We start from the raw sequence: 20,882 nt of genomic DNA, 5'->3' as shown, positions 1-20,882 counted from the left end.
GTTGTGTTTTACAGCCCGGGAGTCCCATACACTGGAGATGCGGGGAGGAAAGGGACCCAGGCTTCAGAACTAGGGGGCAGCGTGGGTCAGTTAGGCCTTCAGCACGGCCGCCCTCCCTCTCTCTCTGTCTCTCTAGGTTGACTCACCTAAAAGATAAAGAGGTGGAATGTGTTATTTCTGAGGTCCCTTTCCAGTTCTCTTTAATTTCCTCTAATATGTGGCATTCAATGTATAAGTATTTCGCCACTAAAAATTGGGACTTAACAGCAATAGCTAATATTTATGGAGTGTTTCATGTGTGCCAGGCTGTTGAGTGCCTTACAGATATTCACTTACGTACTCCTTATAAAACCTTAGGAGTTAAGTACTATTATTAATTTGCACTTTGGGGGCAAGGGAGACTGAGGCACAAAGAGGTTCGGCTCCTTTGTCTGAGTTCACGCAGGTGGAAAGTGAGCTTCATCTCCGGCCCCTTGGCTCTGGAGTCCGCGTTAGGTTTCATCTGGACCCCTAAGCACAGTTAGTGCCTGTGGCTGCCGGAACTCCAGGATGAGGTACAGGTTCTAAAAGGCATTCTAGCGTAGCAGGTAGGGGACCACCTCATTTGTGTAGGGTCACTGTGTAAGAGAAGCAGGGGAGGATGAATGAATGGAGAAGGGGCCTCGTGGGGTCCCGCCTTGTCTGCCCCCCAACCCTAGCTGTGCCCTGGGTGTGCCCTGGGCGCCTGCTGCTGTAGGGGGACCCAGGTGATGACACACCTGCAGGCTCTTCCATCACCTCACGTCCCTGGAGTCCAGTTGAGAGAGAACCGTTGGGCGGTTCCTGCCTCTGCTTTTTACACAGCTGCGTTTCCAGTTGGCCCCTTACAAGCCTCTTACATAGCCCGTTGGGAGAGTGTCGCGTGTGTGCTTGCGTGTGCGTGTGGATTAGAGTCTACCCAAAGGCCAGGGGGGCTCCCGGTCAGAATAGCCATGGGGCAGGCGCCTTAGAAGGGTATTTGGGTTCACGTTGAGTAGTTAATGGTGAGACTCATTCATGGCGAGGGAAACTACAAATAAATTAAATACAGGAGACAGCGGTTTAAACTTACTCTCTTACTAGACGTTTTTCTGTTAATACCACCAGGCAGTGTAACTGGCCAGTCCCACCCTCTCTGTCTCCTGCTTGCTTCCCGCTAGAGCTACCTTACCTGCACCTGGTGGGGGCAGGAAGGGAGCAAAGGCGGGAAGAACCCGGATAGACGAGAGCGGGCCCGGGTGCCCAGTACCTGCAGGCCCTGGAAGACCGCGTAGCGTATAGGAGGCGCCTAAGAAACATGTGAATAAATGACTTGAAACTAGTGCTGAGCGGCACGTGAAGCTCATTCTCTGAAGCTACTTACGTATCTTTTTTATTAAGTAGACAGAGAAAGGGTGGTTTTGCATTTAGGAGTTGAGAAATGACTTAATCACTTAATGACTTAGGTGATTTAAAACCACTTGTGATTGCAATTCATAAAACCTTATAATTTGGAGAAAACATCCTTCAATCTCCCTCTGTCTCCCTCCGCCCCACCCTTCTTTTCCCTCCACACACGTATCGACTGTGTACTGTTCTGTTATCTATTGTAATTTCACCCGTCAAGTCAGGGCCGTCAGTCCATGGCAACAGGCAACATGTACCCCAGTATCTTTCATGGCCACGGAGGAGTCCATGTGTTTGACCACTTTACTGTTAACGGTCATATAGTTTCTATTTTTTCTGCCGTTATACACTGTGCTAAATTGAGCGTATTTTCATTGATTATTTCCTTGAGGTAAATTTCTAGAAGGCGGAACTGCTGGATCAGAGGACGGGTGCTCTCAAATTGTCTGCCTCTTATGGGACTTTCTAAACAGCAGTCCATCTAGGTACATATGTCACTTTATACGAAGGATATATGCCCCAAACAAATTATTTCAGTCATTGTAACTCAGATGATTTGAAAGGCTCACCATTTATAAGAGACCTTTCTAGTAGAAGGAAGGTATTCTTGTAAAAGGTGAACGTTGCCTTCCTAATGTGTTTATCTTGGAAGAACAGAGCGCCTTCTGTACGGGTTCTGAAAGAGCATTGGCTCTATCTAAACCTAAGGTGTGAGTCTGCTTTGGACCGGAGTCCAGGGGTACGGAGCACAGACTCACTGTCGTCACGCTGCCTCACGGATGCTCTAAAGAGAGCTCCGGCAGGAGAAGACACTGATGCCGTGTGTGCGTGGCAGCCTTTAGTACATGTCACACACTCGAAGGCAGCTTGTCCCGGTGGCCTTGCTGATCGTGGGTCATGGTACTCTCCACAGCTGTGAGATGTAAGCACGGATGCCTCTGGCCTTCCAGAGGAGCCTGTTCCATCTTTCCCCTTCCGGCGCAGGGCAGTAAGAACCCCAGATGTGGGGCACACACTACTGTCCCCCACTATTCCTGGTCCAAACAGGACAGTCCCTCAGCTCAGCTCTGCCAAAAGTAATTTTTAGAGTACCTGTGGTGTGCCCTTAGTTTCTCCCCGGAGCTGTCCAGGAGTAGCTCTATCGCAGCCGCCTGAGAAGGGCTGCAGAGCAGAGGCCAGGGGTTTCTTGGCCGTGCGCCCTGGCACCAGCCTTCTGCGGATGCGCAGTGAGAGTTACTGCAGAGTGATCCACTTCTGTCCTTCGCGCAGCCCCTGCTGTAACATACCTGCCTGTGCTGTAATTCTGACTTGGACTTGTGCTCTGTGACAATGTGTGTTCTGTGAAAGACGAGGATGCGGGTTCTGTTGTTCAGTGAGCGCCTGGGAACGCCAGCTACCCCGATACAGCCCGGGGGCTGGGGAGCAGCCTGCCCTCTGCTCCGCGCAAGCACCACCGCCGGGCCACCAGGCCCCCCGCCCCGCCAAAGCACCCTCCCCAGCAGCACTTCCTCAGTGCAGACAGGACGCCGCTGACAGAAGGATGGCAACGCGCAGCTCAAGGAGATGTGTTTTGTTTCTAGTAACACCCGCCGCGCAGCAGAGGTCTGGATGGACGAATACAAAAACTTCTATTACGCAGCAGTGCCTTCTGCCAGAAACGTCCCGTATGGAAAGTAAGTGTGACTCGTGCCCTGTCTTGCTGCTTTGCCTGGGATCCGTGCATGTGCGTGCGTGTGTGTGTGTGTGTGTGTGTGTCAGCAGGGTGGTCAGCCCACACCCCAAGCAGCGTTCTGTGGCCAGAGTTGAGAAGAGCCACCAGGTGTTAAAGGGGGGCCCTCTACCCAAGGCCGGCGAGGGCCCTCTCGGGAGGTGCTTGGGAGACAGCGGGGTCCTGGGGACAGAGGTGTGGATGGTCCGGTCTCCACCGCCTGCCCCAGCTCTTGTCTCATCGGCAGACCTCCGGCTTTGACGTAGCGCCCGTCTGTTCTTTGCGTTTATAAAGAAATCTTGTCCCCTTCTGCAGTATTCAGAGCCGACTGGAGCTCAGGAAGAAACTTAGCTGCAAGCCTTTCAAATGGTACCTGGAAAATGTCTACCCAGAGCTAAGGTGAGGCCCCGGGGCCGGGCTCTGCCAGTGGGCGCGGGGCCTGGAGGTGGTGGAGTGCAGACCATGCTCGGGGCGAGAGGCTGGGAGCAGGGCCCCAGCGCTGTCCCCAGGCCGCCCCCCCCCCCCGGTTCCTCACAGACCTGGAAACCCTCCCAGGTGTCAGTTCATGCAGCTCGTCCCCCTGGCGAGATGACGGGGCTCCGTGAGTGGCCAGAGGGGCAGCCCCCAGCCTCCCGAGGGGTGCCCTGTGCCTCCAGCCCTCAGGCCCTCCCGGCCCGGGCCTCACCCTCCCGGCTCCTCTTGCCCTGGAGACCCCAGGCTAAACCAGCTCCATCCCCTCCCCACCCATGGGCCAGCGGGTGACGGTGCCCGGCAGAGGCCCGGAGGATGGCCTGCCCGGGGTGCCCCCTCCTCCAGGCTGCTTTTGACCTCACGTGTCACGGGAGTGACCACGCTGGCCCCCTGCTCCCCTCCACGAGGACGGATGACACAGAAATACTCCTGAGCTGCCCTCTTCACCTGGCCTGTCCTTTTAAAGGACTGCCCGCTCGAGGCCTGAGGGAGCGCTCGGAGGACCTGCCGGTCTGCGGGCTTCAGGCTGCACCTGAATTTCCTCTTCTTAAAGGGCTTTTGCCGGACGGGTTTTGCCTCCGAGTGGCACATCCCTTTTTCCGAATATTCCAGCGCACCTTATAGCAGGTCGCGTGTCTCGAGCATGGGGTCTGTGTCTGCAGGAGTCACCACCATCCTCTTGTGTGCTGACGGGCCCTTGAGAGCCCTTGTCGCAGAGATTTGAGAGCCGGGTCCCGCAGCCTGTCCCCTGCTGTTCACTCCCGTCGCTCTTTGGCTCCCTGTCCTTTTAAAGGGAGGCCGTGCGCCCCATGCCCCGAGGGGAAGGACATCACCCGTGGGGCGCCCCTGGCCGTTGCCTCTCCCCGGTCGGCCAGGGGCTTCACAGCAGTGGGCTCCAGCCCCTAACGGCGCCCACTTCTCTTTTGCTGTCACGGTGGCCTGTGACTTGGTGACGAGACGCCCGATGCAGTGACATTAAAGCACGGTTTCGCCCTGAGGCCCCTGTGATTTGGGGCGACTTTGGGCCCTGCACCACCTGAGACCACATCTCAAGCGTTCACGCCACGGCGGTGGGTGGACCTGCTGCCCTGTCCGTGCCAGGCAAGGGGGGCGCCAGCCTGATGTTCGCGTGTGTCAGTGACACCTGCTGCCGTCCACTGCCTGCTTCCTGCGGGCCCGGCCCTGCGCTGAGTGCCAGGGTGCGGTGCTCCACGGCTCTCGCGGCGGCCCTGTGGGGAAGGACCGTGCGAAGCGGGCACGGGGCTGGAGAGGATGCGCCTGGCTGGCGCACGGCTGGTCCGCGGCCAGGGCGGGGCCCGGGCTCAAAGCCTGCCCCGTCCCCCCATTGTGCTGCCTTGCCCTGTTTATACTAGGCCACCCGACAGACCCACCTGTGGTCTCCCCTCTATTAGGTAAAGGCCAATCCTGAGTCTACTGGAAAGTTCCAGGCAGCAGGATCTGACCACATTAACTGCTTTCCTAAATGGCTGTCAGCAACTAACCCTGATGAGACAAGGGGCTTTTTCTTTCCCGAAAACTGTCCCTGGTACGAGATAGAAAGAATGCTTAGACTTAAAACCTGCACTTAGGGTTAGGAGTCGAGAGGCTCAGAGCCGTGCTGTCTCGGGGCACGGCCAGGCCTGCGCTGGGGGCACGTGGCCTGGAGGCAGCCTTCTTGCCGCCCGGCCCCGTCGTGAGGCAAGGGCTCTGAGCACGGGGCGGGGTGGGGCGCAGGCACGGAGCCTGCGGCCCTCGAGCTCAGCGAGTGACTCTCTCCTTGGCTCCAGGGTTCCCGACCACCAGGATATAGCTTTTGGGGCCTTGCAGCAGGGGACCAACTGCCTGGACACTTTGGGACACTTTGCTGACGGCGTTGTCGGAGTTTATGAGTGTCACAACGCTGGGGGGAACCAGGTATGTGCACGGGGGCACCAGGGAAGGGGGCCCGAGGCCATATGTCCCACTGCCACCCTCCTCCTGCGATGGCTGCCCCCTCACAGCCGGCCTGGGGCCAGAGGGGACATCCTCCTGGAGCTGCCTTCCGCCTCGGGCGGGCTTGTCTGCGGCTGCAGGGCCAGGTGGCCCCCCCTCCCCATCGCCTTCCTGCTCCCTCTGTCCTGCCTGGCCGTGTGCTCCTCCCAGGGCTCCTGTCTGCGTCTGCACCTGCCTGTGTCCCTGCTCACAGACGCTTAACCACGGCCGCCAGGGCTGCCTATTAGATGATAGAAGCTTAGATCTGAAACGCCCACCCCCTCGGTCCTCGTGGAAAAGGAGGGAGGTAAGTGAGGGCTTGACAGGCCCAGCCGTGGCCTGTGTGTCCCAGAAGAACAGGGCTCTAGAAGGTGCTTTTCCCGTGAGACAGTAACAGGTATTTGGTAAAATGAGGGCCTCGTGCCCATAAATGGCCGGGCGATGCTGGGAACACTCATCTACTCGGGGGGGCCCGGCCGTTTTAAACAAAGGCTCTTTAACTCAGTGTATCCCAGAGCCTCCTTTAAATAGAACCGTTTCAAAAGGGCGCCTGCCTTTGTGTGCAGTTGGCTGGCCCCATCCTCCCGAGGAGCATCCTAGCAGACGGCAGCCCCGGACTCTTGGCCTCCTGTCTCTTGGTGGTGCTGTCTTCGCAGCTGCCCAGCGTGGCCCAGGCCTGGTAGATTAGACAGGGGGCAGCCCCCAGCCGGCTCTGCCGCTGTCCCAGGCAGATGACCTCCCTGGCTCTCGGCGGAAGAGCCGAAGAGCTTCTGGGAAACACGGGTCCCAGGTCCCCCGCCCGGATAGCCTAATTTCATGAGTCTGGGGTCAGAGAGCATCAGGGTATTTGAAAGCCCCCAGGGTGGGTGACCCCACGTGAGCGCTGGGCAGGAGGGCTTCCCAGCAGGAAGGATGCAGGGGCAGGTCACAGCGAGGCGGTGCGCCGCTTCCAGCCCCGCCGTCCCCCGAGGACCAGTCTGGGCCAGCGAGCCACTTCCGAGATCAGGCCGCCCAGTAGTCCTTTGTGTGCTGACGAGAACGTTCTAGATCTGCACCACCCAGCACAGCAGCCACCAGCCACCTGTGGGTGGCGAGTGTGACGGGATGTACAGTTCTCACTTTGTTTAACTGTAATTCGCTTAGCCACGCGCGTCTGGGGCCCCGGGGAAGCATCCTGTGGAGGTAGGAAGCCAGGGCCGCAGCGGCTGCGCCAGGTGGTACCCTCGCGAACCTTCCAGAGCGAGTCCCGTCTGAACTGAGGGCAAGTGGGTCCTGGGGATGAGAAGCGAGGGGTAAACGGCATTTTCTTATGGTAAATCGGGCCCATGCTCTGGAAGAAAAAGGTGTGTCGTCTGGTTTCTGGCTGGGCCTCAGCAGACACACAGGAAACGGGGAACTTTAAGAGTGGCAGCTCAAAGGAGCGTTTCTTAAATATTCGTGCACTTTGTTTTGCAAATTCAGATCACTGAAATGCGCCAGAAGAAGAAAGTGCAGCTCTCTCTGCTGTTTGCAGAGCTGAGTTCGTTTTTCTGGAATTCAGTGTAAAGCCTGCTTTAAAATAGTGAAGCATGCCATAGCAAGAAGTTGTAGCAACATTCAGACGTGAGCTTTCACTGGGGATCAGCACCCCCCCCAATACCTTCCAACACCTGCTTCCAAGAACAACCGAAAACCCCTCTCCGTACAGAGTCATCCCATCCGTCACTCCTCTTACCCAAGTGGGGACAGGGTCTTTTTGTCACTGGATCACACAGATGGTATCCTCCTTCCTGGGACCTCTGTGGTACCTGGTGGTGCTTTGAAAGCACCCCATTCCGCCCCACCCCCCTGTGGAAGGAGAACATTGTGGAAGATTGGAACCAACCCTCAGGGCCCGGCATGTGGCCCTTCTGACGAGGCACTGCAGACTCAGAGCCAAGAGCCCCCAGGGACAGGTGGACACAGGTGTGCACAGGTATGCACAGGGCGTCCGAGTTTGGGCAACGGTGGAAAATAGACCGGGCAGGACCTTTCAGAGCCTTTGGTAGGCTACTAGTGAATCTGCAAGAGAGATGCGGGGTCCAAATGCAGTGTTTCCCTAATTTACTTGACCTCGAACCAACTTTTCATAGAATTCCTCACAGAGTACGCTTGGAGAAACCCTAATTAAAAGGTGAGAGGGCTTCCCTGGTGGCGCGGTGGTTGAGAGTCCACCTGCCGATGCAGGGGACACGGGTTCGTGCCCCGGTCCTGGAGGATCCCACATGCCGCGGAGCGGCTGGGCCCGTGAAAAAAAAAAAAAAGGTAAGAAAGTTGAAGCTGAGGGGACTGCCCAGTCTGACTCCCTGTTAGGGGACAAGGAAGCCTGCCCACACGCCAAGGGGCTTGCCCTTCCTCTCCTGGACAGTGACCCGAGCCCACCCCTCCCAGCTGGACCTGTGTCTCACCGCTGGCTGGGGGAGGGGTGTGCGTGTGGCCTCCAGGTGTCATTGCTTTCTTCTTTTAAGATTTGATGAAAGTTCATAATAGTGCAATTGACAAGGAAATTTAGTTATTTCTGAAGTATACATTTTAAAGTAATAACTAGAATTGACTTCTAACATTATACCAGAACAGAACATATAACACTTTTAGAAATCTCATGTCATGTCTGAAACATTTATATTAACATATTTCCGTACAAATAACCCAAAGAAAGTTCTAGTATTAGTTGTTTTTTTGACATGTATGCACTGATGTGTATAAAATTGATGACTAATAAGAACCTGCAGTTAATGCTTTCTTGATAACAGAGCGTCTGCTCCAAGGTGACTCAGGTACTGAGTAGTGAGGCTTCTCGGAACGGAACGTTCTGTATTCCTTCCCTTAGCTCTGTCCCCTGAGGACAGAAAAAAGAAAAACAACGTCTCCCTAGCACTTAATCGTGCCTAAAGTTACATGACACAAGCACTAGTGTGATACCCGCTCTCCCACAGGGGAGGAAGCCTCCGGGGGCAGGGCCTGGCCTGTGTGCTTGCTGCCAGGAGTCTGAGTCATTGCAGGCGCTCAGCGGACAGTCAGTGGGTGGATGAATGGACAGACGGATGGACAGATGACTTGCAGCAGCTTTCCTGGATTTCCAGCAGAAGCGGGGCATGGGGAGGGCACCCCCTGTGGGATTCTGAGTTGGAAGAGGCGTCGCTGCTTCCAGATCCTGAGGGCTCGCGTGGGTTTTATCCCTTTGCAGGGGTCAAGTCCTCGAGTGCCGGTCAGAAGCCTCACCCTCCTGTCTCCGCCATAGCCCTGCCAAGAGCAGGCTCCCTACCTCCTCTCCCGCCTTCCACCCTGTGACCCCACTCACCCATCGTGTCCCCTCCCCGGCCTCCTGCCCTTTCAGACGCTTTTGTTTAGTGTTCAGAGTACGTAGTTCCGCTCTCGGCTCTTAAGGGACGTGTGTCTATCTTTTAAGATCATAGGCAAGTTATTTCAGCACTCTCTGCCTCAGTTTTCTCATCTGTAAAATGGAGATAATAGTAGCTTCTCACAGGGCTGCTGTTGAAGGGCTTAGAACAGTGCCAGGCGCATCACAGGCACCCAGGGTGCAATACTGGATCCGTTCCTGGGGACCTCACGGAGCGTCCCGAGCATCGGTAGGCCAGCTTAGTGCTCAGTGATGAGGCACGTGGTCTGTAACTTCACACGTGACAAGCCACAGTCACAAATGCTGTTTCCAAAGCACACCCGTGTTGGGGCAGCCAGTCCAAGGAAATGCTGACCCTGAACTGTCCCCCTTGGGGGTAGCCAAGCTGGACCTGCAGCGTTCACAGCCCGCGGTGCATGACGGGACATGGGGTGTGGAGCTCTCACCTGCGTCTGGGCTTAAGTTCTTCCTACTGTTGGCCGAGTGCTCAGTCAGTTATGAGGCTCCCCGACACCCCCGGCTGGAGACTTGCTCTTAGGCACAAAGTCCTTTGTTGGCCCTGAGCTGTCAGGGCTTCTGAAGCCTGCTCCCCGCGTGCCGTCCCCTCCGGGGCCCTTCCTTGTGGCATCCTTCACCCCGCGGCCCCGCGGGCCGAGCCCTGACCTTGGCTTTGTGTTGCAGGAGTGGGCCCTGACCAAGGAGAAGTCGGTGAAGCACATGGACTTGTGCCTGACCGTGGTGGACCGGGCGCCCGGCTCCCTCATAAAGCTGCAGGGCTGCCGGGAGAACGACAGCCGGCAGGTAGGTGCCGGCCGGGGGCCAGCCCAGCAGGCCCAGCTCCCCCGCCCCCCAGGGCCTGGGTCCCAGCGGGGACGCTGGGTGTTCACAGGCGGCACCTTTTGACTGGCGCTGTTCTGCGTCCCCGCGTGGAGCCCCTGAGGGGCGCAGGGCGAGGGCTGGTCCTTCTGCCGGGAGGTCACCGTCCTGGTTATTATTCCTCCCCGCCTGCATCCATCTGTTTATGTTTGGTCTGTCCTCTAACAGCCTGCAGAGGCAGGGCTGTGCTTTGAGGCTGCGTGTTCAGCTCCTTCGTGGGTCTGTAAGGGCCTCCTAGGCTGGGCACTGGGGCAGGGGGTGGTCCCAACACCAGAGGCGGCTCCCCTCACCCTGGCGGCCAGCTGAGCCGGGCGGGGCCCTTCCTCAGACGCGGCCCTCGTGCCCAGCTGTGGGTACTGCGCCCAGAAAGGCTCTGTCTGGTGATGCCCGAGAGCACCCAAGGGACGGGGATGCTGGTGGCCAGCGTGCGTGGGTCAGCACGCCACTGACCCTTGCGTGGAGGCACAGACCCCTGGTCCAGGAGGGGGTGGGGTGACCAGCGGTGTCCCTGGCCCCTGGCTTCTCTGTAGCTGGTGCAGCCCAGACAGTGCACCCCACCAGGAGCAGTGCTGGCCCGAGCCAGCCAGAGTTCAGCTTGGCTTTAAAAATGAAAATGTTTGACTTTACTCACGAGAAGTTAATGAAACACTGACCTACAAACCAGCCTAGAAAAGGTGTTGAGGTTCATGATAATGTCTCCAGAGGAGGTGTTTCACCCCGGTTCACTTCCATTGCTGACGAACCCCCCAAGCCCGAAAGGAAGGCCTATATTTTATAAAAATATATATAAAGCGGCCTTTATTTCTGAAGCCAGAGGCCTGCTGTGGCTTATTTCCGAGTATGTTCTCATTCTCTTCCCCACACCACTGGCCATATTAAAGAGAAATTCCGCGCGTTTTTGTTTATTCATTAAGTATTTTTCCCTTTTAAGTTTACAAATTGTAAACGATTAAGGTGCAACTGGATGAAACGTTACACGCACACTCGTGTTACTTTTTTCCAAACGGTTCAGAACCTGTGTTTACCTCTTTGGCCGGTTTTCTCTGACCTGCGCCCTGGGGGTACCTTGGGGGCAGAGCCTTTCTTGGGCCTAGGGGGAGTGGCTAGTGCAACCTCCAAAGGACTTTCCCACGTGCCCACACGGGGAGCCGGGCTTGTCCTCTTCCGTCCCTCCTCACGAGACTCACGGGTCTGGGGAAACTGAGGCCTGGGGCTGGCTGGAGCCAGGAACCCACGTGGGCTTCCCACCCACCACTCCTTTCACAGAAGGGAAGCTGAGGCCCAGGGTCCCCCAGGAGCACCGAGGCCCACACCAAGCTCCCTTGCTTGGAGCCCAGTTGTCAGGAAACACTTGAAAAGGGCCGTCTCTCCTCTGTCCCTGCCCCCACCGCCTGCTTCCAGGTGCCCCCCGCCCTGCTCTGCAGAACCCCAGCAGGTCCCTCAATGCCCATCTGTGTTGACAGCTGTGGCTCCCGAGTGAGAAGGAGAGGGGCTGGTAAACACGGAGGCCACTGTCCCCAGCCCCAGCCTCCTGGGACCTGCGTCGGGTGAGCGAGGTGCTGGGCCAGGTGCCCTGCCCCGGCTGTAAAGGCAGGGGCGTCTAGGGTAAAGGAGGGACAAAGTGATGACTTTATCTGGGCTCCAAACCTTTGTTAAGAACAGACAGATGCTCCATCTCTGGAGGGGTCTCCTTCAGTGAGAGCTTGCTGTACGCCAAGGGCTGACGTGTTCCTGCCACCTTCTGGCTCTCACCCTGAAGGGCTCACGTCATAAGAGGGAGAAAGGCCTGCAAACAGTGAGCTCTTCTGGGTGTGTGGTGAACATAGTGGGGATTTCTGAACCTGTCAAGCCCGAGCCCTTCCTTGCCTGGTAGAGAACGTGTGGCCCTTTCAGTAGAGCCTCTGCATCTGGGAATCTGCCCACCCCACCACAGCCGTCTGGGCCCAGGGCTCCGGGCTGCCGAGGCCGCCTCCCACGGACGGAGCTGGGGTTTGGGCGTTGTTGAGGCCTTCCACCTGGCGGACGCTGTGACACAGGCAGCGCTCCCCAGGGAACGGAGTCAAAGTCCACCCATTCCAGATTCTTTGTCAGGCAAGCCCTGGCCACTCAGTGACACGTGGACGTTGGCAGCGTATGACAGCGCAGGAGGAATGGCAGCAAAGAGGGAACAGGAATGAAGGAGGTGGTGATGGGCAGGTGACGGGCGGCCCCTCTCCCTGTGCCCATCGGATTGCACTGCGTTTCACTGTTGGCAGAAACTCCAGGCCGGCAGGCTGACTTCACAAGCGGCCCAGGGTCCCCACGGGGGCGTCCTTGCAGGGCCCCTCCCTGCCTTGCTTTGCCTCCTTTGCACCCCATTCACTTACCCTTTGAGAGGAGGCTTCTCAGCTGGTTCTGTCTCAAAGCTGCACTCCTCTTGCCAGTTGGAACATTGGCTTTCCAGGCACATCTGTGTGTTTGTGTTAGGTGTGCATTTGCAGAGTCAAGGGGGAAAGGAAAGCAAGAGTAAGAAAATGTAATTCCACGACGTCCAAAGGATTTGCAAAAATACCAACGGAAGGGAGCTTCTGTGCATACAGTGTAAAAAATTAACTAGAATCACAGACTGCATTAATGAAGGGAGAGCTTATGTAAGAAAAAAGCATGTTCCTTTTTTTTTTTTGTAAAGAACAGGCATTCGAGATTTTCACATGGGGATAAACAACATGAGAGGCCCTCAGGTTTCCCACGGCTGGGCTGTGGGCCTGTTCGCTGCTTTGCCTGGCCGGTTTGGGTTTAGTGGGGCACAGGTGCGTACCCACAGGCGTACAAAGGCGCTACGCCCTGGACTGTACGGGTGGCACACGCAGAACTCGGCAGGTAGCGCTCGGGGACTTAGGGTAGCTGAGACAGGCTTCCACAGCCGCCAAGGTGGAGAGAGCGCAGAGACGGACAGTGGAGAGGTGGTCTCCGCAGCAGGGCATTCTGTCCACACAAGCATCCCTTTCCCTCCCATTGGCCTCACCCCATGCCTCTGGCGCAGCACGAGGCCCTACGTGTACGCGGGCACGCTGAGGGGCCCGGGCCCGGCACCGGCCTCAGCAGGGCTGCTTTCAACAGCCAGGGGCAGGCAGCCTGGGCCCTCCTGGAGCTGACCTGGTTCCTGTGGCTGCTTCCCCGACGGGAAATACCCACAGATGAGGCCGTCTTGTGAAAGAACGACACGTCTCTGCAGGAAATTCCCCGTGTGTCGCGCCCTTAAGACCGAGGAGGGGCGGGGGCCCAAGCGTGGGGGGCTTGGTCGAGGGGATGCCCGAAGAGGGTGAAGCATGGGTCAGGGCAGCGGTCTCCAGCAGGGCCCGGAGACGAGGTTTGGGGCTGCAAACCAAGCGGAGAGTGCTGGTTTCTTCCTGGGCCCTCAGCGGACCCTGTTTTGTCCCCGTGAAACAGGAGGGGAGGGGGCAGGGCACAACCTTTGAAAGAATGACATAGCCCGAGGACACAATACAAACTGATTCGAACCAAATGGGTCCAAGATGGCGGACGAGTCGACTTCCACTAGACCTTGAGCCTCAGTATACGCTCACTGTGACACATCAGCAAGCTAAATGACACACCCACAGGCGCCATGACAGTTCCAAGAGCGACCACAAGGGTCAAAAAGAGGGCGGCGGCCCAGTTCCTGGAAATCCCCGCCCCTTCCCCCAAACAGCTGGAATACTCCTACCACTCATTAGCCTGTGAAATGACCCACCCCTATAAAAACGGACAACCGCAGACCCTGGTGCCACTCTCGCCTTCTGAGATGGCCCACGCCGTCTGTGGAGTGTGTGTCTCTAAATAAATCCACTTCTTCCCCATCTGTCACTTTGTCTCTCGCTGAATTCTTTCTGCGATGAGACACCAAGACCCTGAGAAGGGAAGTGTGACCTCAGCTGGAAGCCTGTGGGGTTTGGCCGGGTTGGAGTTACAGCCGCGTGGGTTCAGGTCCCAGTCTGAGGTGCGTGGTTTCACCCGGGCTGCTGCGGATGCCCGTCCGTCCTGGTCAGAGACCTTGTGGTGAGTGCAGCCCGCAGACCCCGAGAGCAGCCCCGCTGTGCCCTCTCCTGGCGGCGCCCCTGCTGTAAGGTGTTCTCCTGTCTTTTGCAGAAATGGGAGCAGATCGAGGGCAATTCCAAGCTGCGGCACGTGGGCAGCAACCTGTGCCTGGACAGCCGCGGGGCGCAGAACGGCGGCCTGAGCGTGGAGGTGTGCGGCCCCGCGCTGTCCCAGCAGTGGAAGTTCTCGCTCAACCTGCAGCAGTAGAGCGAGCCGCCCGCGTCCTCCGGCGCCGTCGGGCCCGACGACGAGCCTGACCGAGCCCGACGTTATTGATTCTGTTTCTTAAACTTTTGGAGAAACTATATACCTCAGTATTCCATCACGGTCTGAAGGTCGGAGGACCTCGGCGCGGGGCGGGCGGCACCGGGGCGGCGAGGAGGGAGGAGCTGGCCCACCCCGACCCCGGGCCCCGCCGCCTCTCCCCGCCCCGCGCCACGCGGATGGATGCGGGAGCCCCACGCCTGCGGGCGGCAGGACCGGGAGGGAAGGGGCGGCGGCCGCAGCACAGCGAGAGGAGCTCTCCAGCCTCCACTCGGATCCGCGGATAGCACGTCCGGTTTCCATCCGGGTCACGGTCACGGTCACGGTCACGGTCACGGCGTTTGCCCTGCCCCGCCCTCCCAGCTGTCTTCCCGGTGCAGACCCCCTTCCACGTGGCGTACCTGCTCTCTTTGGATATGAACTTTGCTGTGGTGGGACACTGCACACAGACATGTATGAAGAAAGAATGTACGGTCAGTTCCTATGGTTTCTGTAGGTCACCCTCATCCTGTAAGTTGTCCACAAAGCAGATCACAGCGTCAGGAGGAGGGGCTGAGCCCTTCGGCGCCCGAGGGAGAAAGCGCCTCCTTTGCCCCCGGAGCCTTATAGGTGGGTAGGTCCTGCTGTGGCCGCCACCCCGGGAGGCTTGCCCTGCCCCGAGGCCCGGACCCCGGCGGCATCTCGGTTTGGCTTCAGCTGGGAGTCGTGTCCTGCTCTGTGTCGGAATCCACTTTTCGTGCCCTTGGTGTCCGTAAACCCTGAATGGGTTATGTAATTTGACAGAGTATTGCTTTGGGTCTTTGTAAATTAGGTTTCTTTTCTCTAAGGATAAAATGAGTAAACAAGCATCTGCCGGCTCCCAGTGACGGTGGGAAGCTGTCCCAGGCAGCACTGGGCTCATGCTGAGGGCCCTGGTGTACTGGCACCGCTGTGAAGGTCACCTGGGCCCAGCCCCGCCTGCCTCAGGGGCTCTGGGTCAAGAGTTAGGAAAAGTGAAAACCAAACAGCACCCGCTCAATGACGCTGACGATTCGGGGCACAAAACGGGAGCTTTGTGGCTTAGGAGGCGCAGGTCGGCATAAACCACAAGACGGTCATGAACTAAAAGTAAAGCAGGAAGAGCGGCCTGGGCGCGGCCCTGACACCCAGGCGTGTCCCCGCAGAGCCCTCCTTGCCTCCGAGGTGCCCACACGCAGGGGTAGCCCAGCCGCAGGCCCCACGGGGCGCCCTGGTCACTCTCGTGGTCACTGCCCTCCTGCCTTCCTGCGCCCCCCTCACCCAGCACTTCGTCACACAGATGCCCCGTGTCCAGGAGGCGTCACACGGGCACACCTTCAGGCCCCTCTGGGAGGGCCTGGGAGGTCACAGAGAAGTGACCCCAGAAGGTTCTGCCAGGTTGGCACTCGGCCAAGTGCAGCTCTCTCCTGCCTGTTTCTTCTAGGAAAGGGGACGTTGGTCTTTCTTCCTCCACTGCAGAAGCCCCCCATGTGTTTGCTTTGTGACGGTGGGCTCGGGCCTGGAGGCGTGGCTGGGTGACTTTGTTCTGCTTCTTTTGGCCCCCTGCCGACCAACCAGGTGTATCTTCGGTGGACCGGGAGGCCGTAGCTGGATTAACTCGGCACAACTGTATCTTCAGAGGCTGATCGTGACCACCAGTAGGCTCTTAGGGGGAGTCCTGGGTACCTGTGCAAGGCTGCTGAGCACAGGTGGGGCAGGAAGCAGCCACCCAGATCCTGGGTTCCGTTGTCAGGCGACTTCTACTGTTAGGAAAAAAATCCCATGGACGGAAAACAAATTTGGCTTTAAAGTAACACAAATTTTAATCAGGTTCTTGACAAATTCTTTGCCCACCCAGAAGTCTTACCAACCTTTGTACCCTTGAGATGCGTCCCCCCGGGGCCCTTGGGGGGCAGCTCCGCCATCCCTGGGGTGGTAGGGCTGGCGGCCTTGGCAGGCGTGGGCATTGTGGGCTGAGGTGGGCTGGGAGGGCTCCCTGGGTGAGCTATGTTTACATGACACAGTGTGCCAAAGTGACTTACTGTGGCTGCATTACTTTCTAGTCATCGGGACTGTCCCCCTCTCCCACTCTTGTTTTTACGAGTAAAGATCCTTTCCTCAAAGCCCTTGGAGCAAAGCGTGGCGAAGTTAGTTGTCTTCTCTGTGCTGGTCTTTCTTATGTCTTCATAAAAGCTAAAATGATGGTATCTGTGATATGTTTTGCAAATTCAAAATATAGTTTGGTAATTTTTTTTCCAGTTGATTTTTAAAAAGAACTGCTGTACAGAGCTTGTACTTCGTCCATTTTATAGATGGAAACCATCCTTGAAAACTGTTTAACTTAAATAAAGAGGAGACACTTTATAGATACGCTCTGCTGGCGGCTACAGTCACTCTTGGTCTTTATAGGACGGACTTGCCTGGTGTTTGGGGGCTGTGATGATGGTCTCTTGGGAGAGGGGTGCTGCTCGATTACCATGTCTTATCACACTTTTAAAATGCGTTCACCTTTTACTGCTGCACCTTCTGCTGTTTATTCTTTTTTTTTTTTTTTTTTGCGGTACACGGGCCTCTCACTGTTGTGGCCTCTCCCGTTGCGGAGCACAGGCTCAGCGGCCATGGCTCACGGGCCCAGCCGCTTCGCGGCACGTGGGATCTTCCCGGACCGGGGCACGAACCTGCGTCCCCTGCATCGGCAGGCGGACTCTCAACCACTGCGCCACCGGGGAAGCCCCGGATGTTTATTCTTATTTGGAATAATAGCCGTTATCATCTGTGGAGTGTTTATGATGTGCCAGGCCCCACTCCAGGCACTTAAATACATCCTCATTGCCTTCTCCCAGTAACCTGGGAGGTAGCATTACGGGCTGCATTTTACAGTTGGCTGGGGAAACTGGTGCTTAAAGCTGCTGGCCTGCTCAGCGTCACAGGCTAACCTGCCCAAGGTCACGCCACTCCTAAGTACTCCCCTGGCCAGCCCCAGGCGCTGAGAGCCAAAGCCTGCGCTCCAAACCAGGGCAGGGGAGAGGCTGAAGGGCCAATATCATCACAGCTTTTAGAGTGTTTTAAATGCTTATTCTATTTACCAATTACCCGGGCTCTCCAGTTCCATTCCAGGCGAACTTGAGTCCTTGCCCCTCTTCCTGGGCCTTTAAAACTACCTTCCTTTGGACGACCCCACAGGTGTGTCAAGGAAACACAACACTGACCAATTCTTCAGCAATTTGGGTTGCAACTGGGGAGGCTGAAAAGATGGCCCCGATGAGTGTTTTGAACCTTCTGGAGGCCCTGTTTCTGCATCCTCTGTCTCCATTATTTGAGACAACCAAAATTTGCTCCGCTGCCATCTGAGAAACAGGAAGAGCTCTTAGCGTAATTGTGCAGGACCCATCAGAGGCCTTTAGGAACTGTGTGTGTGTGTGTGTGTGTGTGTGTGTGTGTGTGTGTGTGTGTGTGTTTACCGCTTTGACAACAGGAATTTTCTGAGAAACTCTCTATGTTGCCCTGATGCCCTGGAGACCTAAGAGCAGGGGGAACGTGTTAAATGCCAGAAGAGGATGAGCAGAGTGTCTGGCAGGCTCAGGGTGGGGCGTTTGGAGACAGGATTGGGTCAGTCTGGCCAGCATGCGGAGTCCCGCATGCTGAGGAAAGACTTTGGGCCGATTCTGGGGGGAGGGGAGCTATATGAGCCTTGGACTAGAGCAGGGAGGATCAGGTTTGCAAAAATATTTAGAGTAAGGGACTTCCCTGGCGGTCCAGTGGGTAAGACCCCGCACTCCCAGTGCAGGGGGCCTGAGTTCGATCCTTGGTCGGGGAACTAGATCCGGCATGCATGCCGCAACTAAGAAGCCCGCGTGCCGCAACTAAAGATCCCACGCGCCACAACTAAGACCCAGCGTGGCCGAAATAAATAAATATTTTAAAATATATATTTAGAGTAAAATACTTAACCCACCTCGGCTCTTTGATTCTGCAGTATATTTCACGTTTTAAAAAATATTCAGCCAGAAAAATAAGATGTTTGCACGCCCTCTTCTGTCCACGGACTTACCTGAAAGAAAAAAGAAAATTTTCTTCCTAGATGTTCTTACATATTCCTGAGCAACTTACTAATAATACAATATATATGTATTTGATCTTATGTATTACGTGTGCCTGCACATGATAAACGTGTTTCCAAAAGCCCTTGCATCTGTGGGGTCCCAAAGAAGTAATGAGAAGTATTCCCCCAGCAGTTCCTGCCTGAGCACCCGCGGGGCCTGGCCCTGGGTGCTGGGCAGGGGCTGCGGAAAAGACCGTCATGGTCCCCGCCACAGGTTACACCCCCAGGGGAGTCCGACTTGGACCCAGATCTTGAACACAGGAAGATAGACTGAGTCACAGCAAGGTGCTGGCCTCCTGAAGGTCATGGAAGGAATCCTCGGGGTTGACGGGGGGCAGGGGGGTGTTGAGGGGCGGCGGTTTGGTTCACCGTCGAGGGCCAAGATGTGAGAACTCAGAGTGGCCGGTGCAGGCTCACTGAAGAACTTCCAGAAATTAACTGTCCACGGTGTTCTTGAAGTTGTGCGGAATTCTCTGCTGAAGCACTTTCAGTGAAGAGTGTCAGAAATCCAACTGAACGTAGTATAAATGGAGACATTTATTATCGTATATGACAGCAAGGCCCAAGGTGACAGGGTTCTGGATTGGTTCTGGGACGTGACTTCATTGTGAACAACTACCCTCGTCTGCCCGACCGTGCCCTCCCCCGTCCGTCCCAGAAGCGGGAAAACCCTCCGCGAGAAGGAAGCGTTTCCTGCTGCCCTGTGCGTCTTTCTCCTTCTTTACTGCCCTCCCGCCAGCGCAGACGCCCCTTTCCCAGTGATCACCGCCCCCTGCACAGAACCTCTCGGGCCCCACTGCCCAGAACCCGGCGCCCAGGTGCCAGGGCAGGGGACAGCAGTCCCCTCCCAGCGCCACCGCCCTGTGTCATGGGGTGGGGGTCTGCCGGCGGGGAGGACAGGGCGGGGCAACCGCTAGGGCGGGCGCAGCACCTGCCGCATTTGTCGTCCCTGAAAGACGGCTGTACGGCCGGCCGAACGGCCGGGGCGGCCACGTGGTCACAGGCTCCTGCGTCCTCGGTGGAAGGCGGCTTCACCCTGGTCCTCTGGCGCCTGCTGGCCACGTGGGGCCTCTTTGTTTTCAGGTGAGTGAGATGTATGGCTTGGGGTCGCAAAGACAAATGATGCCGAGACGGTTATCAAAATATGTTTATAATATGTGTTTCTGAATGCGTTAAATAACGAGGCCTCATGTCTGATTGCTGCCATAATTTCAAAGTAGTAATGCGCGTAAGCAGTAGTTTGAAAAATCTAGTTAACGTGATGTGAAGATACCTGTGATGTGTGTGTGTGTGACCAAGCTTCCAGTTCATTGGCTACGTACGTTCAGTTGGAGGCAAAACAAAATAAAGCTTCTGGAAAACTCTAAGAATCTCGGAGTAGATGACACCTGTCACCCACAGCTGTGCTCTGGGACCAGCTCTGCGCCTCGGCGGCCGCCTCTTCTCCTCCCAAGCTGACCTTGACCCCGGGCCTGGCTCCAGCCTTCTTTCTGAGGGCCAAGTGGGACAAGCCTGTTGCCCAGGTTACCCACAGTGAGACTGTCCTCCTCCTGGTCCAGCGGGAGGGCAAGGAGCCCGGGCAGGACACCGTGGGGCGGGGCGAGCTGGCGCCCGGGAAAGCTGGGGGGGGGCGGGGCGGGGCGGCGGGGGGAGGGAGGCTTGGGGTGCGCAGCGAGCGTCGAGGGGCCCTCAGCGCCATTCTTGCCTCCCAGCCCCCGGGTCAGCACAGGAAAGTCACTTCACCGGGTCTGAGAGGGGGGCACGGTCACGGTGAGATGCGGCCCGTGAGATGTGAGAGCATCCCCGGCGGGGCGGGCCTCACGGCGGGCGGGCGGTGGGCGCGTGCGGTCGTACAGGGAGGGGCCTGGACAGGGGCCCCGGGGGAGGCTTGTTACAGGTGCTGAGTTGCCCGCGACATGTCACTGCCTGGCTGGGGGGTGTGGAACCTGCTGTCGCGTCGCCCCCGAGCGGCCGCAGAAGAGGAGACGGGAGGCACGGGCCCGACGGGGAGGCTGAGTCCGGGCCGGGGAAGGAGAGACCCCGACGAGGGCCGAGCGAGGCGGGGAAGGGGCGCGCCAAGCCAGGCCCGGCCGCTGCCGAGCGAGCGTGGGCGCAGGGACATCGCGTGGGCTCGCCTCCAGGGCCGACGACCAGCGGGCAGCGGGTGACGGCGCGTGGGGTGGGCGGACAGAGGCCGCGCACGCAGTCAGGCTGGGGTCTGCGGGCCAGGCCGGCGGCCCTGCGGGTTTGCAGAAGACGGGAGGGAGGGAGGATGGACCCCACTGCCCTCCAGCCCCTCCGACAGGACGGCTGCCGGGACTCAGGGCGGCTAAGCGCCCCTGGGTTTCCAGGGCTCCCCTCCCCATGGCCACGCGCCGCCGACCACAGCGAGAACGTGGCCCACGTGTCTCCCACCGGGGACAACAGGGGCCTGAAGGGCTGGGGGAGGGGGACGGGGGACACCGCTGCCGAGTGACGGCACAAAACCACTGGGCCAGCTTTTCGGAAGTAGGAAGTGTATGGAGGCTCGTTAGGGACTGAATTGTGTTCTCTCCAAAATCCGTATGTTGAAGTTAGGACCTCAACATCCTAAGCCCCAGGACCTCAGAATGTGACTCTATTTGGAGACAGTC

General features: G+C 57.5%; 1 protein-coding gene across 1 annotated transcript in view; it reads left to right on the top strand.

Annotated features, from left to right (window-relative positions):
- Window positions 1–16,524, top strand: part of GALNT2 (polypeptide N-acetylgalactosaminyltransferase 2) — a 179,193-nt gene extending 162,669 nt beyond the window's left edge. Inside the window, exons 12-16 of the mRNA XM_030839531.2 lie at window positions 2,985–3,077; window positions 3,428–3,511; window positions 5,371–5,497; window positions 9,615–9,734; window positions 13,938–16,524. Coding sequence (XP_030695391.1) covers window positions 2,985–3,077; window positions 3,428–3,511; window positions 5,371–5,497; window positions 9,615–9,734; window positions 13,938–14,093 — 580 coding nt within the window. The 3' untranslated portion in view covers window positions 14,094–16,524. The remainder of the gene's footprint in view (window positions 1–2,984; window positions 3,078–3,427; window positions 3,512–5,370; window positions 5,498–9,614; window positions 9,735–13,937) is intronic.
- The last annotated feature ends 4,358 nt before the right edge of the window (window positions 16,525–20,882 follow it).

This window comes from Globicephala melas, chromosome 16 (genome assembly GCF_963455315.2).
Source record: "Globicephala melas chromosome 16, mGloMel1.2, whole genome shotgun sequence".
NCBI lineage: Eukaryota > Metazoa > Chordata > Mammalia > Artiodactyla > Delphinidae > Globicephala > Globicephala melas.
Note: the sequence above shows the minus strand (reverse complement) of the source record. Positions and strands in the feature narration are given on the sequence as shown.